The following is a 23,460-nucleotide window of genomic DNA, read 5'->3' on the forward strand; positions in this document are numbered from 1 at the left end:
ATCCCGCCGTGTTCATACCAATAATCGCATACATGAAAGTAGAAAATAAACGTGCGTATTCAACCGGTCGCACAACAGTTTGACTTCTATCATGTAGAATTTTTATCATCCTTGAGCTACTCTCTTTTCGACAGTAAACCCCTTTCTAAATTTGGGCATCCGGGCTGTGCGGGATGTATAAATACCCAACCACGTCCGATCGTAATGAGGGGAAAAACTCTAAGGTAGAATAAAAGAGGGGAGGTTTATAAAAAATACTAACAACATCAACCATTATCAACTAACGGAACCGGTGCGAAACATCTGTCGTACTAAGTATTCCTGACCTGGTTTTAACGCCAGCTAATCCTCCCACTTGTATGGCGGTTGTTAACCAATTTGAATACAAATTATCGTACAGGGGGGGGGGGGGGGGCGTGCCATACTTTTTGCACATTAAAAAACCCTTTCAGCCACTTCCGTTGTGACTGTCAAGAAATAAAATTGTCTGTCCAATCGAAAACAAACTCATCATTTCTAATGGCAGTCTAAATTTCAATTCCTTCATCCTGGTTATCATACCTGGCTTTCATTGTTAAGTTGATATTGTCCTCAAAAAGTATACCGATTTGTTTTCAATATTCAAATTAGGGAACGACCATTTAACTTTCAAGGGAGAGGGGGTGTGGTTTTTTTTATTAAATATTCTGATCCCCCAATTTGATGAAAACAAATATTCTGGTCAAGCTCTAGATGACAAAAAAAATTATTCTGAATGCAAATTCCCCCATATCATTGGCGGATCCAGGGGGAGCCCCTGCTTTTTTTTTTTTTGAACGATCAATGCATTAGAATGGGGACATATAGTTGGAACACCCCCCTTTTTTTGTCCTGGGTTGGGAACTCCCCCCCCCCCTTTTTTTTTTAAATGGCTGGATCTGCCCCTGCATATCTTATAGTGTTAAATATTGAAGAAAAAAATATGAGTGTTCGCGCTTTGCACCAATAAATAATTATGGCTAAGAAAGAAAAAACATCACAAAAGAGAGAAAGAAACCGTATCAGTATATAGAAAAAATACAATTAAAAAAAAAGAAAAATGTAAAAATTTGTAGTAATTGTTCCTGTCTTGGCCTTTTGGTTCCCGTTCCCGTACTTAATATAAGCCTTCACAAAAGATTGTATAAAGCATGAAATAAAACTATACAGGAAGATCAATCTGTTGTTGTCCCCCTCCCCTTTTTCGGTAGACGGACTGACAAAATGGGGCATTCGAGAAAATTACTTGGAAAGGCTGTACAATTTTAACGTTTGGAATCGTTAAAAGGACGGGAAATAATTTTACTTTATTTCAAATTTAGGGAAAAAAAATCGAAAAAAAATGTATCATGTCAAACTCCCGCTGTGACGTTAAAACTTGTCAAATAAACCAGGTCTAATATAGTTTGGTACGCGAGACGCGAGTGTCATCTACAAGACTCATCAGAACAATTAGAAGACCAAACAAATAAGAAGTTAAAGAGCATTTGAAAATTTCGATAAGTTGGGCCAAATACGGATTAAGCATTCTATAACTAGTGGTTAATATCAACAGTGAATCGAAAACATCATTGTTATATACATCAAATTCACAGAAATGAACGTTATAAGGGATATTTCTTGGTAATAGACTACTGACTGGTGATATCATCGGGGACGAAATGTCCACCAGCAGTGGCAACAACCCAGTAGATGTAAACACTCATCAAAGATAGTAAGCTTATAAAATTTGGAAGCTACATTGTAGACGCACGTTTCGTCTACATTAAAACTCGTCAGTGATGCTCGAATCAAATCAGGTGCACGCATTCTTAGGTAACATTAAATGAGTATTCTTGTCTAGTCCATGGTCTACTTAATTAAGCTCGGTTCTGTTTTGGTCCATGTGTAAATGGATTGAATTAATTTCTACATGACATCATAATAAAATTATGATAAGATAAGATTAAAGACAATCTTTTCTACAGGTTATTGAAGTAGAAATCTGGCAGCTAAACTCGCAAGTTAAATAACAATGCGAAGCATTCTCATGTAAAGATTTTAAGTCAGAGAGCCAGTGTTTAGATACGATGTGTCCTAGCCTTATAATTCTAGACCCAATCATTTTAAATTATTTCAATCTTCAATTTGCTTCAAAACTATGATTCTATTTATGATTTTATGACAGTCAGCTCTAATACATTGTGCATAGATATAGATATAGGAAGATGTGGTATGAGTGCAAATGAGACAACTCTCCATTCAAGTCAGAGTTTATAAAAGTAAACCATTATAGATCAAAGTACTATCTTCAACACGAAGCCTTGGCTCACACCGAACAGCAAGCTATAAAGGGCCCAAAAAATTAATTGTGTAAAACCATTCAAACGGGAAAACCAACGGTCTAAATAATAATGTACCACATCAACAAACGACTACTGATCATCAGATTCCTGACTTAGGACAGGTGCAAACAATTGCAGCGGGATGAAACGTTTTGATGGTATCCAACCTTCACCCTTATCTGAGACAATAGTGTATCATCACAACATAGAAAGCCACTTGAAATGGCTTTACTCAATCAAAAAACATATTCACAGTTAGCTCTAATACATTGTACATGTAGATAAGTCTTGAGTAACGCAGCATCTATGTCTGTCTTGAAAAACATGCACAAACATAATATGTTCTCATGTTTAACCGTGACAATTTCACACTAATAAACATCAAATTATTCTCACACATAAATTTCTAATTTTCCTTTGATCATGTGATTAACACAAAATTTGTCTAACACCCCAAAAGGTTTGTTAACAACTTTATCTTATCCTTTGCGATGAACCTGTAAATTACCCAATTATCTTAGTATATGATAACGTTTGGTGTTATCTTGATGATGTTTATAAACAAATCAATTCATTTTCTATTGTTTATAATCACCAATTACACATCAATTCATCTCTAAGTGCAGAATAAGGTCCTTTGGGAAGAGTTCATTAAGTCTGGGGATAATTTAGTGATGTTGCAATAACATTTTTGTTAATTAAACATGCATATGATGAGTTTATTATCGGGAATTTAACTTCCAAAAGATGCATGTTCCGCATTTACATTTCTCTTTGTGTTTATTAAACATAAGAATCCTTTCATAAGTGTAACCTTAAATAACTACTAGTCCTGAATATTTGTTTAATTTTAGTTTATTTATATGTTTTTGGAGTTTAGTATGACGTCCATTTTCACTGAACTAGTTCACATTTGTTTAGGGACCAGCTGAGGCCCACCTCAGGGTGCTGGTTTTTCTCGCTGCGATTAAGACCCATTGGTGGACTTGGCTGTTATCTGCTATTTGATCGGGTTGTTATCTCTTTGACATATTCCCCATTTTCATTCTCAACTGTACTGTTATAATTTAACCTATAACTTCTTCTACGTATTATATTTTTTTAGTTCTTTCTTGTTCTGAATGTAATTTGACACCTATGAGATCGAATCTGTGGGCAAAAAAGGGAATGATGGGGAGCCGGAAAATAAACAATAGAAACAATGCCTTCCTCTACACACACACAGTGACACACACAAAAAATATAAAAATGAAGACTCATGCTTTCCAGACACAAAAATATTTCTATAATAAAATGTTTCATACTCGCTATTTGTATGATCATTGAATAATTTTATTTCATTTATTACATATTTACAATGTATTTGTGTTATAATATAAAAAAAATCAACTGTATATCCTTCAATTAAAATGCTATATATAATGACTTAAAACATACGCATTTAAAATTTGCAAGACAGGACACTGATTTCACCTGGTACATTCTAAGCATACTTTTCACCCTAATTAAATGCTCAATTTAAGGTTAACAAACAAATTTGAACAACTTTTTTACTTGTTATTGATGGCTCAATGTGAAAATATGATACCAGAGGTTAAAATCACAGGTTGCTGAAGATCGTAAATCAACAAAGTCATCCACTTTCTCGTATCTGCCGTGTGCATCAGGGTTAAATATAAGACCCTCTATTCTTTGTATTATCTGTGGATGATATCTAAGTTTATCTGATGTAAAATCTGTGACACTTAAGGCGATAATGTCGCAATACTATTACAATTAATTGATGAATTAAATGATAATGACAAATCGTTTCATGAGAACAAAACTGTACTTTTTCTTGTAGAATCATGTCCGATCCAAATCTTACAGGAGTGCGTTTATTTTATATTAGTAATAGTACTGTAAGTGTTTGGTTTCAAACGGTTACTTCCAATGGTTGAAAAGGTCACCGTGTCTTTCTCTAAAACCAATGTTTAGAGTAGTCCGTCTAGCTTTTGGATGATGTAAAATTAAACAAAAGGGACGAAAGATACCAGAGGGACAATCTAATAGACCAACAATAAACTGACATCGCCATGGCTGAAACAAAAGACAGACAAACAATATAGTATACAAGACTTAACATAGATGACTAAAGACTATAAGCAACACGAATCCTACCAAAAAAACTTCGGTTGATCTCAGGTACTCCGGAAGGGTAAGCAGATCCTGCTCCACATGTGGCACAGTTATTACACACTAGGCAAATAGTCTAATTCGGTAGGCCACATCCGTGGAAAGGGAACAAGATTATGGTTACAACATACGGAACAATTTGTTATTATCTTTGAAATGGATATTCCGTAACGTTCAACCAATTCGCAGTTTCAGAATGTAATGCATTCTGGGTAATATTTTCAAAAGCGTACATCAAAACGTTGTAACTGGAAATTGAAATTTGATTGTATTTTATACTCCATGAATATATAACTTTTATTTACGAACCAATCCTCTTTAGCAAATGTGGTATGCGCTCTAGCCTACTAGCACTACTAGGGCCTACTAGGGCCAAACAAGTAATACAAAAATAACTTCAGGTGTCATATAGTAAAGCAAATGCCAAATTTCACATAAAACCAAAATAAGAAAATGACGAATACCAAAAATTACAATTAAAATGCATATGGTATACATTGTATTTGATAATGACTAATATTGTAACAAAACAGAAAAGGGGGGGGGGGGGTCTTGACTTCAACTCTATGTGAGTAGTTGTGTATCCTAAGCCAGGATGTATGAACTTTTATGTGGTTATTGTTATGTCTTATTCTTAATGTGAAGTGGTGTTGACCACTGGTCATTACACCAACACTATATACCAAATGGACAATTAATTTATTTTAGTTAGAGAAGTCCTTTGATAAAAAAAAATAACACATGGACCTATATTAAAACATTTCTTCGGCAGATTTGTTAGCAGTATTACAGTTTTGTATTATGAATACATGAATATATAAAAGTATTGGATGGAGAGTTGTCTCAATGACATTCATACCACATCTTCTTCCTATATTCATCTTCAAGTATATGATATTTGGTTAGATTACATTTACTTAAACAGTATCCTATATAGCTAGCTCAAAATAGAGTGGCGCAGCTCCCCACTATATACTAAAAAGTATCTTGTATTTCCTTCTGTTCATTCCTCAGCTTTTCTAGTCATGTCCTAAGCATTCGGGTTTTTTTCGGGGGTGGGGTAAATACTGTCTAATGCATGCTAAAAGTCAGAAACAATATTTTAAACAATCAAATACTATAACCATTATATATATATATATATATATAAAAAAGTGTTTTATAAATAGGTTGAAGTTAACCCTTTCAGACATGAAGCCCTAAATAATATATTAAGTGTTCATCTTCAGTATTGAAATTTGACGAGTTTTTATTATAATATTTCAAAATTTGAACTCGTGCAAAAAATCAGGGGAAATTCAGCATACCTCTCTATAATCAGTTATATACCTTATTGTTGTTTCTTTTTCATTTTTCTCACATATTACCCATGTGTTTTCAAACATCAAGCACATGTAACTTAAATAATATGTTTATCTTAAAATTTAATTATATTTTTATATCTACATTAAACCGAATTTAGTATGAGCCTTTCTTTAAACATTTGAAAACTGCCCGTTGGAATCTGAGAATAGCCCATTAGCCATACTGATAGGGTGTAATAACAGTGTCAAACATATAGGATTTTTAAATATTACTCAAATAAGTCGACATTATGATTTAATCGACAGAATTATTGGATTAAGATATCACATAATATGATTATTAATATTTTGATAACGAGGGGAAAAAAGAATAGAAGTAGTCATTGAATGGCTACTAGACAACGTTTTAACGAATAATATCTAATGGTTGTTTAGAAAATAACTTGTCAGTTAGACAATATATGTTAGAACGAAAGTGTTTCACCAATATTCGAAATTCCCATATGGCAATCGGATTCCTTTGTAAAGTAAAAGAAAAATGCAAATCAGAAATAAAGTTGTCCAAATAGTTTTCAAAACATTTAATTTTGTATCGTTTTAACCACTTATTGTTTAAGCAATACATAATCGATGTTTGTTTATTTTTTACAATAAACTCATCATAGATACATCATCCTGAACATGCATGAAATATTTGCCACTGGCCGTTAAGCAACCAACAATCAATCAAACAATCATCATAGAAACCAGGATTGAAATGTTCTATTAATGCGTGTATTAACGCGTATTTTGTCTACAAAAGACTCATCAGTGACGCACGAATCGAAAAAGGTTAAAAAGGCCTAATAAAATTCGAAGTTGAAGAGCAACGAGGACAAAAAAATCCTAAAAGCGTTGCCAAATACAGATGAGGTAATCTATTCCTGAGGTACAAAAGAGTGCTTCTTTTAAATACATAAAAAAGAAGTAAAATACTATATAGAAAGTCAGTTTTAATAAGCCCGGACATTGTAAAGTCTGCATGAAACAATTTATATAAGAAAACCAACTGCGTGATTTATTGTAAAACAATAAAATAAAAACATACATGAAAGACAGCAAGCAAACCAACGACAACCACAGAATAACAGGATCCTAACTTAAAAAGGCGCATATAGAATGTGGAGAGGTGGACATATTTTGAATGCTAAAAATACTATAATACACCGTGTTGTATAACAGCATGTAGGACATACGAACAAACTGTAAAAATCAGTTGTTGCAACGTTGTTTGTGCAGGGAGCATACAAGACATCGGATATAATATCCGATTTTGAGCAGGCATGCATTTGAATTAAGATAATATATCCTCTCATAAACTGAAGATTAAGGAAACCACTGATACAGCTTCCGCCGCCAATTCTCTGTATACATTTACCTCGAATTTGACAATAGTGGTCACCTCATTTCACAAGCTGATGATGATTGAAAGGAAAGATTTACCTTACACTACCATTTTTATCCTCGTATGGAGTATACATTTCTCAAAACTTACGAGATTGTAGCTGGTACATGGACTTTATTTAACATAGTTGATGTCGAAGCAAAACAAAATTAATGAGCAAGGGTTTTATCGAAGAATGTCTTGTCCTGTTTTCTTTAAAATTGTCTACCCAATTTTGTTAAAATGGTGGACCTTAGGTTTAGCTAGCTATAAAACAGGTATAACCCGACCACTATTTTCTTCAACATGCATGTACCAAGTGAGGAAAATGACAGTTGTTTTTCCACCCGTTCCGCTGAATGAATTTTAATTTAACTGAAAATCAAAAAAAGAAGATGTGGTATGATTGCCAATGAGACAACTCTCCACAAGAGACCAAATGACAATCTGATTGAAGAACAGAGCATGTGTCCAAGCTTTGTTTACAAGATTCTAAAAAAGCTCCGTTTGACTTTCTGGGTTAAAAGGCCTTCCAGTCTCCTCTAGTTTTGTTATCACTTCTTGCTATCTACATGTAACTCCTCGCGTATATTTTTGTAATTTTACACCCTCAATTTTGAATTTTTTGGGTTGAACGTTCTTGTCGAAGAAAAAACAGAAAAGAGTTTCGGACGCACGAAATTAATATAGTGTATAATTGATTGACGGTTGTTCGACACAATGATGTGACGTAACCATGAAATCCTCGTGACAAAATTAAAGTCATAACTGCGATTTTCGAAGACCTCGGTATACCTCGAATCAGTATAAAATAAGGGTAAGGGAGCTTCCATTTGATATTAGGGGGGCTAGGATGAAATAGTGTTGATAAAAAAATGAAAAGACAGGATGAACAACTTTGAAAAACAAGGCAGAATGACAATTTATGTTAGAGTCAGGATAAACTAATTAAAAATGCAGGACCGAATAGAGTGAAAAATAAAAAGGAGGGACACAGATTACAACTTAAACAAGAACTATCTTAAAAAAAGATATCCGAATTTAAATTTGAGTATATGTTTTAAACTATCATTTCGATTTACCATTTAAATAACGTTTTCTCTGTTTGTGTTCAGTATTCTCGGTCCTCGTATCTTTTTGTTTACATTCACCAAAACCCCGCGGAAATCTCACATGCGTAGGTGCGTTCTAAAAGTCATGTACGTTCGTACAACAAAGTTTACATTGAAAATTATATAATTGTCCCGAATAAACAGCTGTTAATATGGATGCAAAGAGCTATTGGAGAAACAATTATTTTAATAAAAATATAAATCTTTGTAAGATCTAGTTCAAATATTTATAGTTTTTCACTTGCTTTCCATCACGATATAATTAACGAGACGTTTTTTTCAAACACAACCAAATCACCCACCATGACAGCATTTTGTCTAATCACAGATAGGATTTTCGAGCATGTGTATTCTGTTGCCATAGTTAAGCGTCCTTAAGTTCAAAGGGCACAAACCGAAACTATACCGACTACGTCGGAAAAATGCAGCCCCCCCCCCCCTTTACACCTAAGAATCAAATTGTAGCTCCCTAAGTGAATATATAGTATATAGAAACTATAACCAAAGTAACTGGGGATTATATCGATACCTTGGGGGGGAATGATATCGTGGCTTTTTACATTGGAAGCTGTATGGTTTGGATGACGTAAATGCAGGAACGAGTTCTAAATCTTATACATATATAAAAACGATTGTACCTTGTGCATTTCTAATTGTTTATTCTTAATTTTATCACTACCATAAAATATTCTGTATAAAATATAGTTTTTACATTTGTAAGTACGTGATAAATTTGTACAAACAAACAAAACCTCGATTGTGAAATATGCCTCCGTTTGGAGAATCTCTAATTGCTTTTATGATGCCGTCTCGATCGAATCTTTGTATACATAATTATTAGCACCCATAACGATCATTTAAACCATCAAAAGTGTGAGAAAGTGACTATTTGTGTAATTAAAATATCTCTTACACTCGAATTTTGAGGTATCAAAACACCATTTAGGACATTTATAAACTTTAAAGACATTTGCTGGTGTCCAAATATTGACAATAAGACAAGTATTTGATCAGCTCATTGGAAGCGCTTAAGATCGAACGTCTGTCATTGTTCGTGTCAATTGAAAGATGTTCATTTCGCAAAGTTTGTTTATTCAGATTACAATAGAACTAAACATTTACTGTCTTTATGTAAATAGAAAAAGAAATAATGTGAACTTTTCACATTTCTTTCTACTTATGCCGGCTTAGGAATTAAACAAATGTTACGGAATAGAGATCAGATACTTCGTAGTTTAAGTTATGGATCAGGTTAACCGGCACTTCCAAGTACTCTTAAAAAGAGGCTACTGTTAAACGCAATAGTGAATCTGAACGATAAAAGCAGCAGACCATGGTGGAAAATGATTACATGTATATCAAGAGGCGTTCTATTTTCATCCTCACGAAACCCTTTGATTTGGCTTTTAATTTGAGGTCCTTTTTTGTCATATGGCTCTTCATGATCAGAAGTTTGGGTTCTAATATATCATTGGCTTTAAAATATTCGGCTTTGAGTCTTTTTGATGAAAATAAATCCAGAGAAGCACTTTAGACATTTGAACTATATAAAGTGTTGCTTTCATATTTATAAAGTTTATTTTTGGTGTGATAAATATAATTCCTATTTTCTTTGGACAATAAACTTGACAAAACAGTTCTGCACATACGATTAAATTATAATTTTGACTATAAGACTTAAAGAGAACAATTTCCTTCGAAACTTTGAATTATGTCTCTGAAAAAATTCATCACAAAAGGTTGTTGAAGAGTTCACTGCCAGCAATACTCTCCCAACATGGAAATTCGTATTAACGTGTACCGGACGTATCTGTATATATTTATCTTGCTAAGACATTCAGACGTTCTTAATATGAGTTGTACTGTCTGAACAAGAAATTATATTATGTCAAAGCTAGCTACTCTTTACAATACTCTTGAAATTTACACTGTTGTAATCAAATATCGCGATCTCTTTGTTCTTGCCCCCTCCCCAACCCCCCAAAAATGTAATACGAACAAGAATATGGTCACTGTGGTCTTCTTCCGACTGAATCTAAAACCCTCGTTAAAGTTGAGAGTCCGTTTTGGCAGTGTGGGATGTACAAGTACGTAGCCACGCCCGGTCAGAATGAGAACGTTTAATCTGATTTTTCCTTTATTTTCCAGTACCAGTCAAAAATCCCACGACCTTCTTACCGGACACCCTAATTAAAAGGACTTAACTATTGTATTTATTTTCATTTTGTATGCCAACCATTTGTTTTCAAATTTATCTGCCTTGTCCAATTGAATGTGTTGTCTTAACCATCAGGGAGCTTCAGAACGAGGAAAGACCTAAATAGACCAGTCTCCTAAGCATGAGAGGGCATCTAAACTGGAAAGATCTGAATATAACAACCGCTTTAGCATCAAAGGGCATAAAAACTGGAAAGATCTGTATGGAACCGTCTCTTTATCATCAGACGGCAACAAAACTGAGAAAATCTGCATGAGGCAGTGTCTTTAGCATCAGAGGGCACCGATCTGAGAAAATTTGCATGGACACATCTCTTTAGCCTCAGCGGGAACCAAACACTGAGAAGATATTCATGACACAGTCTCTTTAGAATCAGAGGGCACCGAAACTGAGAAGATCTACATCGAACAATCTCTTTAGCATCAGAGGGCACAACAACTGAGAGGATCTGAATGGAACAGTCTTTTTAGCATCAAAGGGCATCAAAACTGAGAAGATCCGCATTAAACAGTCTCTAGCATCAAAGGGCATCAAAACTGCATCAAATCTGAGAAGATCCGCATGAAGCAGTCTCTAGAGCATCAGCAGGCATCAACACTGAGAAGATCTGAAAGGAACAATCTCTTTATCATCAGAGGGCACCAAAACTAATAAGATCTGCATGGAACAGTCTGTTTAGCATTAAAGGGCATCAAACTGGAATGATCCGCATTAAACAGTTTCTAGCATCACAGGGCATCAAAACTGCATCAAATCTGAAAAAATCCCCATGAAACATTCTCTTTAGCATCAGAAGGCATCACTGAGAAGATCTAAAAGGAACAATCTCTTTAGCATCAGAGGGCACCAAAACTGAAAGTATCCGCATGGAACAGTCTCTTAAGCATCAAAGGGCACCAAAACTGAGAAGATCTGCATAGAACAGTCTCTTTAGCATTAGAGGGCGCCAAAACTGAGAAGACCTGCATGGAACAGTCTCTTCAGCATCAGAGGGCGCCAAAACTGAGAAGATCTGCATGGAACAGTCGCTTAAGCAATAAAGGACAACAAAACTAAGAAGATCTTCACGAAAAAATCTATTTAGCATCAGAGGGCACAAAACTGAGAAGATCTGCATGGAACAGTCTCTTAAGCATCAGAGGGCGCCAAAACTGAGAAGACCTGCATGGAACAGTCTCTTCAGCATTAGAGGGCACAAAACTGAGAAGATCTGCATGGAACAGTCTCTTCAGCATTAGAGGGCGCCAAAACTGAGAAGATCTGCATGGAACATTCTCTTCAGCATCAGAGGGCACCAAAACTGAGAAGATCTGCATGGAACAGTCTCTTTAGCATCATAGGGCACAAAACTGAGAAGATCTGCATGGAACAGTCTCTTTAGCATTAGAGGGCACCAAAACTGAGAAGACCTGCATGGAACAGTCTCTTCGGCATTAGAGGGCGCCAAAACTGAGATGATCTGCATGGAACAGTCTCTTCAGCATTAGAGGGCGCCAAAACTGAGAAGATCTGCATGGAACAGTCTCTTTATAGCATTAGAGGGCGCCAAAACTGAGAAGATCTGCATGGAACAGTCTCTTTAGCATTATAGGGCGCCAAAACTGAGAAGACCTGCATGGAACAGTCTCTTCAGCATTAGAGGGCGCCAAAACTGAGAAGATCTGCATGGAACAATCCCTTCAGCATCAGAGGGAACAAAACTGAGAAGATCTGCATGGAACAGTCTCTTCAGCATTAGAGGGCGCCAAAACTGAGAAGATCTGCATGGAACAGTCTCTTCAGCATCAGAGGGCACCAAAACTGAGAAGATCTGCATGGAACAGTCTCTTTAGCAATAGAGGGCACCAAAACTGAGAAAATCTGCATGGAACAGTCTCTTCAGCATTAGAGGGCGCTAAAACTGAAAAGATCTGCATAGAACAGTCTCTTCAGCATTAGAGGGCACAAAACTGAGAAGCTCTGCATGGAACAGTCTCTTCAGCATTATAGGGCGCCAAAACTGAGAAGATCTGCATGGAACAGTCTCTTCAGCATCAGAGGGCACCAAAACTGAGAAGATCTGCATGGAACAGTCTCTTTAGCATCAGAGGGCGCCAAAACTGAGAAGATCTGCATGGAACAGTCTCTTCAGCATTAGAGGGCACCAAAACTGAGAAGATCTGCATGAAACAGTCTCTTTAGCATCAGAGGGCACTAACTATAGACGGTAAAAATAAGTTACCCCTGGTCAAATAGTGCATACATACATATATGTAGGACAAACAAAATCCCACTAATTATAAATATTTGTTATTTCCTTGTCGTTCAAGGAGCTTTGCACTTTTCTGCACTGCAATGTTTTTATAATTCAAGCTCTCTGTTTCAATCGCGTTATAGCCTTTTGTGATGATGCGGCGTAAAGCAATCAACAATCAATCAATCAATAGGACAAATGATGTGTTTCAGTACATTCAATATTACCATTGGTCCCCTCGTATAAAAACACATCAAATTAAGGCGGTAAACAATACTTGCCTGTCCGTACAGTAAAGTAGCAAGTTTTGAGCTGCAAATATAGGCTAATTATTGTTTAAAAAATTAAAGAGTTACACATTCATCTTCTTATCAAATCAAAGAAGGGGTCATTTTCATTCAAAACCTTTTATCTTAATGGGTAATTAAAACATTAAATGACAGGCATATTAATTTGCACTCCTAAAAATTGGTATTTTATTAACATTGCAGGCTGATTAATCTTTTAAGTCTTTAGAAAATAAAAGAGATAATCCCTAATTTTACAAATAACATTGCTGTCCCGTTAATCCAAACACTTCTTTTCATTATTTACCTATATATAGATATATACCGTTAGACTATTTAAACCTATCGTATCGTTATCAAAGTTTTGGACATGATTGTAATATTAATTCTCTTTAATTGGTTTTATTGACAAGAAAAGAAAGTGTTCTCCTTTTAATATCAGTTTTTGATACACAAAGCGCATGCGTGTCAGGTGAGAGTTAATCTTTGCTTATTTGTGTATTGTCTTGTATGAGTGGTATATGATAGCTAGTCGGAACATCAAAGACAGAAAACATGAGATCGAAGTCTAAAGCAAGAAAACTAACACACGGTAAGTGACAAAATACACACACAAACATTTAAACGCACAAACACACATTTTGAATTTTATTTTTATTTTTTTCATCCCTCAGATTCTGTATCAATTATAACCACCTGTCGTTTTGACATCGAATTTGATTAAATACAACAAGTACAGGCTTTTTTAACTATATTTAACAATAAAATAAGACTTAACATAATTCGATCGATTTCTTCAATAAATTGCTAAAAGTTTGTAACAGGTAATTGCTTTAATATTGTCCTTTTAGTAACTTTCCCTAATCTATTTTCGGCTATTGGAAATTAATTATTGGTCAAAGTGTAAATTTCAAAACAGAGTTTGGAATAACCGTAACTCTGATGTGATTGTCATTTTAATTCTACGTATCAATTTTGTTCACATGTATAGAACAAACATATTGACATTTTAAAAAAGGAAGATACAAAGTTATTTAATATTTAATAATTATTTGTCTTGATATAAAGTGTAATATTCAATCTTTGTGCAAGACATGAAATCGTTTGTATTGTACGTTTTCTATTGAAAACATTCACTCGGTTAGTATCGATAAGATATAGTTTATGAATACTCTTTATGTATGCTCGTGTATTATCATTTTGCACAAATAGACCCATGGAAAGCTAATTTATACAATAAAAAATAGCAGATATGCTAATTGTATAAATTCATGTCTATATTTATACAAATCTCCTCTAACCTGCATGTGTAAATTGATTCTTGGCTTTCAGGTGTTTTTGTTTGTTTTTAGGGTTTGTTTTTTTTTTGGTGAGGGGGATGGGGGGCTATAAGAGATCACGATGAAGATCAATCCAGAACTGCTTATCAGACCCACCAATTGTCATTTTTCTTAAGCAAATCGTCTGTGTGAGGGATATATTTTTATTTACAGATGAAAGTGTTTTTTGTGTATGTGAAGTTAGGAGGGTTTAAAGCATATGTATATAAGTACATGTTGTATTTGCATGTCCTTTTAGTCGTATAAAGGGCAAATGCTTTGAAATCTATTTAAATAAAGATGTGCCTTACAGCAGCCAGCACTCACATTGATTGACCTTGGACGATTTTAGCTCAAACCTTTTTAGGTCTTGGTTCTTTCGAACTCAGAACCTCAGTGTTGACTGGCTTGTGATTACAGTAGAAACTACTTTGACCACTCGCCGAGGCCCCCTCCATAGGAAAAAAATAAGAAAAAAAATACAATTTATACATGCACATGTATTGACCTTGGACGATATTTGCTCAAATCTGTTTGGGTCTTGCTTCTCTTAACTGGCTGCTCAAACTGAAGAATTGGTATTTATCTTTACCCGATGACATCCAGACGCGCGTTTTGTCCTCAAATGATGACCACGTGTCTTACATACTCATTGAAAAGCAGTGTTCTCCAACAAGTGAGATGTTTATCTACCCTAAAAACCAAGTTCGTTCCACCATGTTCTACATGAAAATGCCTGTACCAAGTCAGTAATATGACAGTTGTTATCCATTCGTTTGATGTGTTTGAGCTTTTAGTTATGCCATTTGATTACGGACTTTCCTTTTTGAATTTTCCTCAGAATTCAAAATTTTTGTGATTTTACTTTTTTTGACATGCAAAAGTTGATAATAAAACTTTAAATTATTCCGATGCATTATCTCAAACGAAAAGATACAAGAAATCAATGTTTTCATGTTATGATATTCATTTCTTAAATTGTGATATATACGACAGCTGGCTATGTTGTTTGTCTAAATCTTAAGTCATGTAACTTAGATGGCACGTGACAACAAACTTGATCTCTTGTAGATAGTTGTACCATTGGCAATTACAGTGAAACCTGTTTATACTGGAACTCTTCGTGACTAAGATTATGTTCGGTTTTGGCCGATTTTCTGGTTCACAACGTATACAATATGATATGACGGTGCTTAAGTTCATGTTTGGTTTATACAGGATTTCGGTTTATGCAGGATTCGGTTTATCCAGGTTTCACTGTATACTCAAATATCCTTATTGTTATATTGATAATTGAATGTAACATTGTGAGCTCGAGTTTCGAAGAAAAAATGCTTCAAAAAGGACCATTGCATGCTTACCATTTACTTGAACATTTCGGTTCTTATGTCTATGACTGCATGTATTGTCGTCTATTCTACTTGTTGCTTTCCTTCCATACGACTGTCCATTTGAAAATGTTATCAAATTGAATACTTATAAAATTCAATATACAAATGAATACAAAACATTACATCAGTTGTATGATGATGGTAACAAGGGTTCAGTCGTATGGCCTTTTAGCTTCCAGATAGAAATTCGCGCGTTGAGCAGGCCTTCGTTTGCTAAAATGGTTGTACAATCAAGAAATGTGCGATGGGTGTTTTTTAATCTAAGACATTTGTACACGCTATTGTTATGCCAGTAAATCAAAAAAGAAATACATTAAAACAACATGCTGTACAGTAACCAACAACAATGTCGTCCATAAATTCAGTTAAAATGAGACGATTCAAAATAAGTGTAATTGACTGCTTTGACGCTACTCCTTTTTTAGACGACATTTTTCCCAAAACTACATGACAACTTATATAAGATAATATAAAAACCATCGCATCAAAAAGTTCTTCTTGAATTGTGTTTATTTGTTCAACGTATGATTTCTTATAAGAGACAAAACACATATTAAAGAATAAAATAAGGAAGTTACAAGGTGGCAGAATAGGTATGATAATTACAAGTGTTTCAATTTAAAAGACTAAATCATGCGTAAAGAACACTATATAATCATTACTAGACCTTTCATTTAGTCAAATGTATGGGACAGTTTCAAGATTTGCTGCTCTACCTAATAATTACTAATTGAATTTTGTTATTATCAAAAGGTAAAAACGGACAGAGACTTATTGAGTTCACATCCTCAAACAGATTAACATAATATCAAACTAAAATCCACACCCCATATAGCACAACATGTATCATCAGATTTTCACTACAATAGGTAGGTTGTCCTGTCGATAAGTAAAAATATAAATTAGCCAGGGCTGATATAAGTATATTAGCCTGTGCTGATATGAGTCAAATGGCGTGTTATATTTATATTACCTTTCAGTAATTTCTTTTAATCAAGTTATGAATAACAACAAACTATTGTTTATGCTTCATATGATAGAAAAGATAACAAGTTTTTCAATGAATATCTCTATTTGATACGCTTTTCTTGCCAACTCAATATGAGAAAGTGAAATTACTAGATGTCAAAGGGACATGTATTTGTCATACTTAAGACTTAGTCATCGTGTTCATGTACTTTACGAAGCTTTCTGTTTTTCTTCTCTGAAGTTTAAAAAAAAACATAGAGTAATTTGTGGGGCCCTTTATAGCATGCAGTGAGGTCTGAGCCAAGGCTCTGTGTTGAAGGCCGTAGTTTGACCTAAGATGGTTTACTTTACAAATTGTGACTTGGATGGAGAGTTGTCTCATTGACACTCATACCACATCTTCTTATATCTATAGTATAGTGATTTTTTCTTTGTATTTAAAATTCAATCAGAACCCACCCTTTTCAAGCTTACTATGAGGTATGGGTTTTGCTCATTGTTGATGGCCGTTTGGTGACCAAGAGTTGTTATGTCCTCTGGTCTCACGCATGCGATATTTTCCACTGGACGTTAAGCAAACAAAAGCTAATCAATTGACTTGTAAATTCGGAACCAGAACAAATTTACAATAAATCATTGCATTCGAAGGTTTTACAAGTGCATTGCCCGGGATGAAGATTTGCAATAGGGAAAAGAAAATAATAATTTGGTCATTTGCAACAAACAACTTCTGTAAACGGACCTCTCAAACAGTTGTGTGGGTTTCTAACGCGGAAAGAGTAGGGCACTTGTTTTCCATACCAGGGGTATCAAATTGAATTTCACCGTTCCTACCTAACGTAACTGTGCGTTTATACATCAAGCACAGTAATAGGCAAGCGCCCCATTTTCTCCGGCAATATAAATTCAAAAATGTGCATATGGTATTAACTATTTGTATAATGTATGCAACTGTATATAAATGATAATCAATGTCAATATGAAGTTCAGATCTGTTTAAATTTTATGATGACGGTATATGCAGTTGTAAACACAAATATAGAGCTCATTTGTTCTTGTGAAATACACAGGGAAAATGTGTAAAAAATTTGATTCTATCATACTTTTATTTACAGCTTTTTCTATTGGTAAAATGTTTCGGATTTTTTTCTCTCTCATGAATCTTGATATCTCACTCCTATTCCCTTTTTTAGGCAAAACCTCTCGAAATTTTGGGTCCTCGATGGTACGTCTTCAACTTCGTTCTTTAATTTAACCTTTTTACTCGAGCATCATGGTCTTTTAAAGATGAAAATCTAGTATAGCGTACACAATTTCAATCCTAATATGTATATGATGAGTTTATTTCGATTGCATGACACACTGTAATTTGTGCATTTAACTTTTTCATTGTTTATTTCAATGCATATATGTGTCGTTAAATGTATAATACGGTGTATCTGTAAGATTGTAATTATAAATTCTTTAGATTTAGTGAAAGATTTACCCATTAACCCTTAAATCCTTTGGCCATTTCTTGCCAAAACAAGTTTTCTTAAGGTGGACAATGAGTCAATACTTCTTCTATTTGTTCAGAAGTATTCCTCAATGGATTTTCCTTTACTTTGGCATCTGGGTGATAATGCATCGAAAAGAAAAGGATCTTTATGGGGCTTAGTATACACTTAAATATTTATCTAAGACCAATTGTAATATGACACTATTTAAGTAATATTTTCTTGAACCAAGGATAGTGGTCTAAGACCTTAGAAAAACACACTTTAATGGATTCATCAAAAGAGGAGCATTTCTCGCATTTAATTCTCAAAACAAAATATCTTCAATTAGGTGTTACATTAAAAACGACATTTTTGTTATGATAGGTGACTTCAATGACAGCTTGGGATTTCGGACAATCCGTTATAAAGTAGTGGTAATGTATACAATTTATGTGGTCAAGTGGCCACACTGACACGGTTTGGGTCATCATTGTACAAACAAAATGGAAATGTATAGATAATACATAAATAGGTAGTATTGTTCACTTTTCATAAGTTTTATGTGAGAAATTTCTATCGAATTTTTTGTTAGTTTAAACTGTTTGCATTAACTCGTGTATTTTCGCCCCTTGTCCATATTTGATCAAATATTTTCAGTAATTGACACATTATGTTGATTTTAGAAGTAACAATAAATACTACTATCAGTCTTTGATAATAACCCTGAAAAGAAACCTTTTTTTAATCCGTCTCAATCTATTACGAAGGATTAAAATATAAAGTACAGAACACTGATTCATTTTTTTCCCTAAATAATTAGATATTGAAAAAAATATATACAGTCATGTTTTGTATCGATTATGTGATTCTGTAAGATTTTGAATTATTCTTGATTATTTTGCGAGATTTTCCTTTAATGACTTCATTAATAAATGATGTTGCAGGTTGTCACTATGACCATTTTTTCTAAAAAAAAAAAAAAAGAAGAAAAATTGTATTTGATTGATTCACAGTGTTTGTTTTTTAAAAATCATTCTTTTAACTATATATTATATAGATAATTTGTATCTAAATATAGCACTAAAGATATTAAAAATATCATTTTTTTTCTCCAAATTGCTGGTAACTTTACGTTATGTTAAATGCTAACTAAATGACAAAACAGGTGCCACATGTGGAGCAGAATCTACTGATGCACCTGTCTGCTGTTGTTTGTCTTTTTGTCATGGCACTGTCAGTTAGTTTTCGACCTTTGAATATCCCATCTTTATAGTTTGCCTCTCTTTTGTAATATATATATAGAGCTTATAAATTTTCCGCCGCATATTAGCTCATTAGTTGGTGTCATTCAGATTGAAGCTGCACAAAGCTGTCTCGCTTTGAGTAATATTTACATAATTTCAACATTACTTCCCACATAAAAATTGTTGCAAGATCATTGTTTTCTCTTCAAAAATGGATTGATATCTTATAAGGACAAAAAGTTCAATTTGCAGAGACTTATAAAAGTACATCGTTTAGTATAACAATAACGGGTTCAATATACTAATAAAAACTTAGTATTGCTGCAATTAGACAATAATACGTGTATAGAAAAGACATTAAATAGGATAAATTTTGTCATTTTGAAAGGATTTGCGAATTGAGAAAGAATATAAATTAGTTTCCTCATTTTAAAAGGATTCTAAGAAGTTAGGAAAAGCCCGTGTTCAGCGGCAAATATCATTGTCTTTTGAAAGCAAATCATTTATTTTCAAAAGACATTTATATCATATTACACGGCGTACTTAGTAACACTCAGAAACAAATCTTTATGTCTTTTGTGACTTAATCTGATTATCTTTAGAAAATCAATTTTAATATACATTTGTTCATATAGATATTGTACAAACAAAACTTTAAGAATCAGAAACTCGTCACAAACAGTACGATTTATAAACTGATTATTTACCTAATCTATTACTTATCTTTTTAATCATCTTTAATCTGATTTTCTCTCTTAAATAGATAATCCGTTGAAATGTGTGTATCTGGTAAAATCACCGCGGAGATAATTCTTAATCCGTTAATCTTGTCTATAATTGGGGTGCAAAATAAGGAGAATCTTTTCAAAAATTAATTCGTACTTTTAAAATAAATAAATTTCAGAAATTCTAAAAAAATTTCTAGACAAGAAGTTAAATTTTTGCATAATTCATTTGTCCTAATTTTGTGAAGGTACGAAATTTACAGAGTAACAACTAACCTAACTTTTCATAGTTCCGATGACCCTTGAGACACCCCAATATTTAATGAAATTCTGACAGTTATCATAATTTTCATCATAATCCATAGGTAATTCATATATTTAATATCATTCAATTTTAATCTATTTTGCGCGTGTTAAGAATTGTTGAATAATAATGGTAGATTATGTGTATTGGTTCAACACATGAAAAGAATTACATAAGTGTCTTCTTAATCTTGACATTTTAACCTTCAAAAGAAAAAATAAGTGCAAACATTTAATAAGGCTTTATTTTATTAAATTCAGCAGTTTTTATAGCTGAGACAAAGAAGATTGTTCGATTTTGATATTAACACATATAAGAAAGAATACAAAGAAACATGTCCGCACTTTGTGAAAATTAAAATTAAATTAACGAAAAGTAAAGAAAATCTCAAAATTAGTTATGACTTGTATATGTATGGTATGTATTGTAAATGAAATAGAGACATCTTTTGAATTTACTTAAGTGAAATTTCTGTCATCCATTCTTTTTGATAATTATTTAGACTATTTTTTATTTTTATTGTATAGCCCTATATCATGAAAGAATATAGTACTGTTAAAATTGCAAATGCCTTCATGGTAAAATAAATTCATGTATATGGGTTAAATTATAATAGTTTGTTTATTTGTACAGTCTTTGATTTTTCCAATGTTCTAAAAACATCAGAAATAAAAAAAAATCATTAGCAAAAACAAAGAATACAGTAAATTTCCGCAGTTTTCAATGTCTTTACAGCGGAAACCCTCTTATTGGAAGATTCACTCTGCAAATAGAAACATTAATAGGCGGAGATAAAAAGTTCTTCGTCTGTTATTGACAGATCACATGAACATCCCTATATCATCAATCATGGCATATACTAAAACAAGAACTGCATTTTGTAGATGGAGCATGCATAGACGTGTTTAGATTCTCTATAGATTGTCAATAAATTTGTTAGGAGTTGAATAATGCCATTGCTTCTGGTAGAAAATTCAAAAGCAAATTCTGAATCATTAGTGTAAATAATTATTCTATTTGGAAATACAAATACATGCATGCACACAAAATACAGTTCACTTCAGGGATTGTACAACTAATGGAAAATCTCTTTTAGAAATGTACTTCCACTAAACATTTCTTCCGAGAGTTTAAATAAGAAATATAAAAAAAGAAGATGTGGTATGATTGCCAATGAGACAACTATCCACAAAAGACCAAAATGACACAGACATTAACAACTATAAGTCACCCGTACGGCCTTCAACAATGAGCAAAGCCCATACTGCATAGTCGGCTATAAAAGGCCCCGATAAGACAATGTAAAACAATTCAAACGAGAAAACTAACGGTCTTATTTATGTAAAAAAATGAACGAAAATCAAATATGTAACACATAAACAAACTACAACCACTGAATTACAGGCTCCTGAAGTTTTCTGTATTTGAACCGTTTGGATTTCTTGTTTGCATTTTTTCGAATTTCAATTTGTTCATGCTAACAATCATTCACCATGCACATGTATCTTATACAGTTATTGAATTTCTAAAAATGTACAGATTTTATATGCACTAAAAGTGAGCAAGCCATAGCTAGACTTCTACTTGAGCAGTGATTATTTTCATCCTTTTTTTTTATAATGGAGATATTTGGTATTTCGAAACATGATTCGACAAATGATCTGCTTTCCGATCGTAATTGCCGGCATTCAAATATTGTACCTAACATCGATAGTGCTCATTACTTAAAAGGGTTAAGAAATTGAAAGATACAATACACAGCCTGCTTGGGCTGTGAATTACCTTTCGTGTTATGAGTTTGGGCTTTTGATTTTGCATTTTGATAAGGGAATATCCGTTTTGAGTGTAGTATTTTTGTTATTTTACTTTTTGATGTGTCGATTATCGTATCATCACGTGAATGAATCGATTATGAACACACGAGTCCCAAAGCCATAACATTGCTGACAAGTCCGTTCCAAATATCCACCCTATTGATTACTACATACCAGCTATTAACAGTGTATTGACACAGAACGATGAGTTTAAGTGTATGGGTTGTTGATTTTATTGTCAGTTTAACTGTGGGATGAGTTGTTTATCTGATAGATCAATTGATCATCATCCGCAGTATGTTTATCGTTATCAGCATTGATAAACTTATGGAGCTAGACTTGCTATGAGAGGAATGTGTGAGGATCTAGTGGCGGAAAAAAAAGAAATGCTTACGGATTTAAAAAAAAATTAAATTGTCATTCATGCCAAGTATGGACATACTAAGAAAAAATTGTATGGGTAAAAATATCTTCTTTTTGTCGAATAGGTTAACAATAAAATGTCCGTTCACTATAAGCTGATTGTTGTCCCCATTACACTTTTACATCTTTTGCGTGGGGGTCAACTTAAGGGTGCCTTACTCCATTACACCTAACATTAAATCGGATTGGCAGCTATGATGGGGTTTACCTCGACACTAAGCATAGTTTCCTGAGACCAATACCGAATCAAGTAAGATACGGAAAGATATACGCAAAGAGATTTTGAGTCTCGAAGAATTTAATGACAACGAATGACAACCAGTAAAGAAACAAAACTATTTCGAGTTGATTCGGTTTATTATGGAGCTAATTCAGTTCTAAAACAGAAGTTTCTGAAGGTGGTGAAACAATTTTAAGCAAACGCCTTTTCAGGGTTCATTTGTGTTTTTGTAGAAATAAACATCAGATTCATCAAATATTTTGTCCCATATATTTTCTTTTGATCAACAATTAAAATTGTTGTTGGGACGAATCATCCAAAATGTGCACTTACAATCATGGGGCTTCCTTAGAGGCGACATAATCTATCCGATTTATCGAAATCGATTCACACAATATGTATTTAACAAAAATGTAGGAATTATAATACAATTTTTAAACTTTTCTTTAAAATCTTCTTCGTTACAAAATCAACAGATA

The 23,460-nt window shown here is 33.6% G+C and overlaps 1 protein-coding gene across 1 annotated transcript in view; it reads left to right on the plus strand.

Annotated features, from left to right (window-relative positions):
* Positions 1-13,441: 13,441 nt before the first annotated feature.
* Positions 13,442-23,460, plus strand: part of LOC139501167 (histone-lysine N-methyltransferase MECOM-like) — a 67,040-nt gene continuing 57,021 nt past the window's right edge. Inside the window, exon 1 of the mRNA XM_071290157.1 lies at positions 13,442-13,686. Coding sequence (XP_071146258.1) covers positions 13,650-13,686 — 37 coding nt within the window. The 5' untranslated portion in view covers positions 13,442-13,649. The remainder of the gene's footprint in view (positions 13,687-23,460) is intronic.

The sequence above is a fragment of the Mytilus edulis genome, chromosome 13 (genome assembly GCF_963676685.1).
Source record: "Mytilus edulis chromosome 13, xbMytEdul2.2, whole genome shotgun sequence".
Classification (NCBI taxonomy): Eukaryota; Metazoa; Mollusca; class Bivalvia; order Mytilida; family Mytilidae; genus Mytilus; species Mytilus edulis.